The sequence below is a fragment of the Humulus lupulus genome, chromosome 4 (genome assembly GCF_963169125.1).
Source record: "Humulus lupulus chromosome 4, drHumLupu1.1, whole genome shotgun sequence".
NCBI lineage: Eukaryota > Viridiplantae > Streptophyta > Magnoliopsida > Rosales > Cannabaceae > Humulus > Humulus lupulus.
In genome coordinates this window covers 114940724-114945642 of record NC_084796.1, presented here as the reverse complement: position 1 = coordinate 114945642, position 4919 = coordinate 114940724, and the positions used below count along the sequence as shown (strand labels likewise).

General features: G+C 42.5%; 1 protein-coding gene across 1 annotated transcript; it reads right to left on the bottom strand.

Annotated features, from left to right (window-relative positions):
• Positions 1 to 2365: 2365 nt before the first annotated feature.
• Positions 2366 to 3514, bottom strand: LOC133832490 (uncharacterized). Its single transcript, XM_062262827.1, has 2 exons — positions 3000 to 3514; positions 2366 to 2945 (listed from the first exon to the last, which is right to left on the bottom strand). The coding sequence occupies exons 1-2, from the start codon at positions 3512 to 3514 to the stop codon at positions 2366 to 2368; spliced, it is 1095 nt and encodes a 364-aa protein (XP_062118811.1).
• Positions 3515 to 4919: the final 1405 nt, after the last annotated feature.

Here is a 4919-nt window from a genome sequence, read left to right as displayed (position 1 = left end):
AAAGTCGTTACTAAGTGAGTTTTAAACGTGCATTCAACTCGCTAATCGAGTTTTTTAGGCCAAAAGTGTAGTTAAATCATAAACAACGAAACAAACTTTGAAAATAATTCCATTTACTATAAATCGTTGAGAGTTTGACACTTGGGATCCCAAGACACTGTTTAGAAATATTTACAATATATAATTACAAATTTGAGTCGACTAGACGACAAAAATCTAGGTTTTAATACAATCATCTCCCAAAACCACTGGCTGTGGCAGCCAGGCAGGCCAAACATGTACACGCCGCTTCACGCTCTCCGTACTCATGGTTGGTTGACTATCCCCTTGCCCTTACATGCAACACAGAGCACCCGTGAGCCGAAGCACAGCAAGAAAACTAAAGCAGTACACAACATAGGCATATTATACAGTCACTACAACAGATAGCTCATAACTAGTCAGACAGTCCATATAATCAACACATATACGGCCATGCCGTCCCAGAGGCGTTACCAAAGCCTGGGATCTCGGTCTATACCGTAGGGATATCCCATGTATCCACTGGGGTCTCACCCTAACCACGAGCACTCCACACGCTAAGTGGTATTCTCGGCCCCACTGCCGTTCCCGGCCCTTCGCCGTTCATTCTGCTATTTCCACATTTAGCATACTCAAATAACAATCAAATACATAATCATTCATGTAATGCTACATCCTAGCAATAATACAGTCTAGGGCCGCGCCCTGCAACAAAACTATGGGCCCAAGCCCTGCTCTACGGGTGCTACAGTTTTCTTACCTGTATCCCGGGCTTTCTGATGCACTAAGGCCGCGAGCACGGTCCTCTATCCCGAGCCTCTCTGAAAACCTAGTCACAACACATATAAAACACCCTTTAATGCTAACCAATCCAAAACCACTTTCCGGGGCCAATCCCACACTCTCGGAACCCCCAAATCCCTAATACAATACATCGAAGACATCCCCCGAACCCCTGGAGCAAAGGCTCAAAATTGCAAAATCACATGTTCTGAAAATGGCCTAGCACCGCGGCGCTGCCCTAGAGGGCCGTGGCGCTCAGCAAGTCAGAAAGCCTCCCCTGCCCAGAAACAGCCTCGCGCCGCGGCGCCCAAGAACAGGGCCCCGACACTCCTTCGCGAACCCAGAAATCTGGGTTTTCCCCTGCGTTTTCCCCGAGCCAAAACCACTCCAAATCATCCCAAACAAGTACCTAAGCCCCAAAACCAATTCAAAACCCCAAATGAATCCCTTAACAACCTATAAACATCATAAACAACTCAATCACACAACCACACCCAAAAATCCACTCTTGGTTTCAAATTTCAGAAACTTAAGCTAGTAAACCAAAATCTTAAACCAAAGCTTGAAAAACTTAAACCATGCTTCCAAATTCTAAAACCACATCAGATACGAAAATTCAGAGATATATAAAGCTCTTACCTCAATCAAGAATTCAACCTTGAGCTGCTTTCCTAACCAAATTCCAAGCTCAAACACAAACTCCAGCTGAACCTATCCTCAATTCATCCCAAGAATTCACCAAGCAAAACACACAACTCAATTCTCAATTACATGATATTCTTAACTGAATTTCACTTCATATGCATAGAATTTCCTTACCTTTGTATGCTGAATACTCCTTTAAGTTTCCTAGCTTTAATCCCCTTCTTGATCCCTAGAGAGTTGCCCTTCTTCCCTTCCTTCTTGCCCTTAATTTTTTCCCTTTTCTCCTCTAGGTTTTCTTCCAATTCCAGCAAGATCAAAATATGGCTAAGTGATAAACGTGAATCCCCTTTTCCCTCAGCTGAAGATATCTAAGCCCCTGCCAAAAGACTATTCTACCCCTCATCAAAGCCCCATCCTATCTAAACCTCAAGGGCATTCTTGCCATTCACCTTTCTTACAAATCTACCATCTTTCTTATCTAAAATTGTAACTATCAACAGTTACCAATGGTCACTCAAGTTACTCAATTACCATTAACCATAACTCATTGATTTTCAAACCCAATTTATAAAATTCCCAAAATACCCCTAGGCTCCTCCCGAGCCGGGTATTTAATCCCGTTGTGACTTTTAGACTAATTAGCTCCCTAGGACCGTCTCGGCACGTGCATCACACTGTTATCACCATGCTCACGTGGTACAAATCGCATAACACATTTATCACACTTATGCCCTCAACGGGCTAAAATTACCAATTTACCCCTATCATGCAAACGGGGCTCACATGCACATTTATACCACCTAAACATGCATTCTAATCACATATTCATTTAAATTCACATATTATCATATTAATTCACTTATTTCCCTCCAGGCACGCTAATCAAGGTCCTAAACCTTATTAGCAAATTGGGGTGTTACATATGATGCAGCTGTTGACTTAACAGAGCAATAAGTTGCTGGCTGAGTTCCAATTGAGATGATGGAATGATCGGTGCACTTGGTGAAGAAGTGGAGACAGAAACTTGATTAGTCTTCACAGAATCAGATTTACGTCTATCACCATAACCCGGGGGAAATCCATGAAGGAAAAAACATTTCTCCTTGAGGTGTCCTGGTTTGAGACAATGGGAACAGGTGGGACGCATCTTCTTGGTGCGAGAGGTAGAAGGTGGAACAGATGGAGGGACAGCAGCAATGAATGTGGTGTTGTGAGATGGCCGAAGTCTTCTTTGATTTTCTTCTTGAATGATCATGGAAAAAACTTTTGAAAGAGAGGGGAATGGATCTATCAATAATGTTTGGGCTCTTACAGCATGAAAAGATTCATTCAAACCCGTGAGAAATTGAAGAACATGTTCTTGGTTAAGAAAATCAAGAGAATCAGCAGAAGCAGCACAAGTACATGGAATTCTAGGGCGTAAATCAGTAATCTCATCCCATATAGCTTTGAGTTTAGTGAAGTAGGAACTTACAGAGTCATCACCTTGATGAAGGCTGATGAGAGAGGTTCAAAGATCAAAGATCTTAGGTCCGTTGCCTTGATCAAACCTGCTATTTAGTTCATTCCACATAGCAGCAGCACTGTCCAAGAATAGAATACTACTTTTGATGTCAGGGGAAACAAAGTGAAGTATCCAAGACATTACCATGTGGTTGCAGCGAAACCATTGATTGAGAAGAGGGTCATCTTCAACTAGTTGAGGGAGAGATCCGTTGAGGAAAGGGAGCTTGTTCTTAGCCCGAATGGAAATCTTGAAATCCCTTCTCCATTGTTGAAAATTCTTGTCGGTGAGGGGAGGAGAGGCAAGAACAAGTGTTGGGTGATCTCCTGTGCTCAAGAAGTAGGGACTACTACCATCTTCATGGGCAGGTCGATCAAGAACAGAGAAAGAAGAGAAACGGTTTGAGGCATGGATGGGAGAACTCGGAACCCTAGAAATTGGGGGTTCTTGAGGAGGAGCATCAAGATTCGGAAGAGAAGAATCAGTAGCAGCCGTTGAGGGCTCCAGAAGAGGAGGAACGGGGCTTGTACTTCGACGACTTGTAGCTCTTGTTCGTGCCATGGAAACAAATGAAAAGAAAGGTCAGATGGTCATTGATACCATATTAGAGTAAGAAGACTTATTATTCAGTCAAAAAGTGTCTGCAAAGTCTGATAAACAGGGGACCAAATCAACTTAAATAAAGGCTGAGTAAGGTCCAAGTCAATGATAACTGTAACGCCCCAAACTCCAAGGACCGTTACGGTGTGCCTTGTAAACAGTGCTAAACTCGCTAACCGAGTCATTTGGCCAAAAACGTGAACTAAGTATGATTAGCGGTTTAGGGATTAAAAACTTTGGTTAAGATGTAACGTTTCACTAGAACGTTTAATATATACACTGGGATCCCGAAGATAAAGTTTCAGAGTCTATTATAGAAAATATTTACAACAGGCCGTTCTAAGCGGCAAAACAGGGTTCAACCCTAGTTCCACTTTAAACCTCGGCCGTGGCGGACGAGCAGCTGCATATGTACACGTCATCACCTAAGCTCTCCAACTCAAGGATGGTCTAGCTTCCTCTTGCCTTTACCTGCACCACGTAGCACCCGTGAGCCGAAGCCCAGCAAGAAAACACAATCCAACATGATATAATATCAACAGATAATATGACATAATATCATCAGATAACATGATATAATATCAACAGATAACATGGTATAATACCAACAAATAACATGATATAATATCAACAGATAACATGGTATAATACCAACAGATAACATGATATAATATCAACAGTAATTGTAACAGCCATTCAGGACCAACGGTCCATACAGATAGGTGACAGTAGCCAAAAGTCACAATAATGAGCATCGCTCCCTCTAGCCATGTGACGATAGGGTCACCAGGGCTTAACTGATAAGTGATCCTTTCATAAGTTTGATTAGGACAGGTGCATGGTGATTAGTCACCAACATAACCTTCCTCACGACTCTAGAGTCGAAACTATGGACAACGTCCCTTAGCCATGTGACAAACGGTCACCGGGGTCATATACCTTGGCTATAGTCATCTGGTCGTAGACCAGGCAAGTGCTTATAAGTTCTTTGACCCTAGGGTCGGTCTAGCATTAATGCCATAGAGCCATTCAATGCGTGATTCTCGACTTTAGAGTCGGTCCCTGACTAGTCAGTGCCATACACAAGCAAGTCATGCCACCAATCGTATACCATATGTTCAATATCCATAAACAAGGTATTTAGCATGCTTACTAAACAGATACCAGTACAATTAGGACCATGCACAACCACAGAGGCTCAAGCTCTGAACAATATCATACCCAGTATACAAAGCATGTCTTAATCACATGTTTCTCATGCATCATATACAATATATCCAGCAATCCAACATGCACCAATAACAGCCATGCATGTCACGTTTAATAGTCAACCAACATGCATCAAGAATAGCCATGCATGTCATAC

Coding starts and splice junctions, on each gene's coding strand:
- LOC133832490 (XM_062262827.1), bottom strand. CDS start 3,514: ATGGCACGAACAAGAGCTACAAGTCGTCGAAGTACAAGCCCCGTTCCT. Junction 2,946..2,999: donor TGGAATGAACTAAATAGCAG/GTTTGATCAAGG, acceptor CTCTCTCATCAG/CCTTCATCAAGGTGATGACT.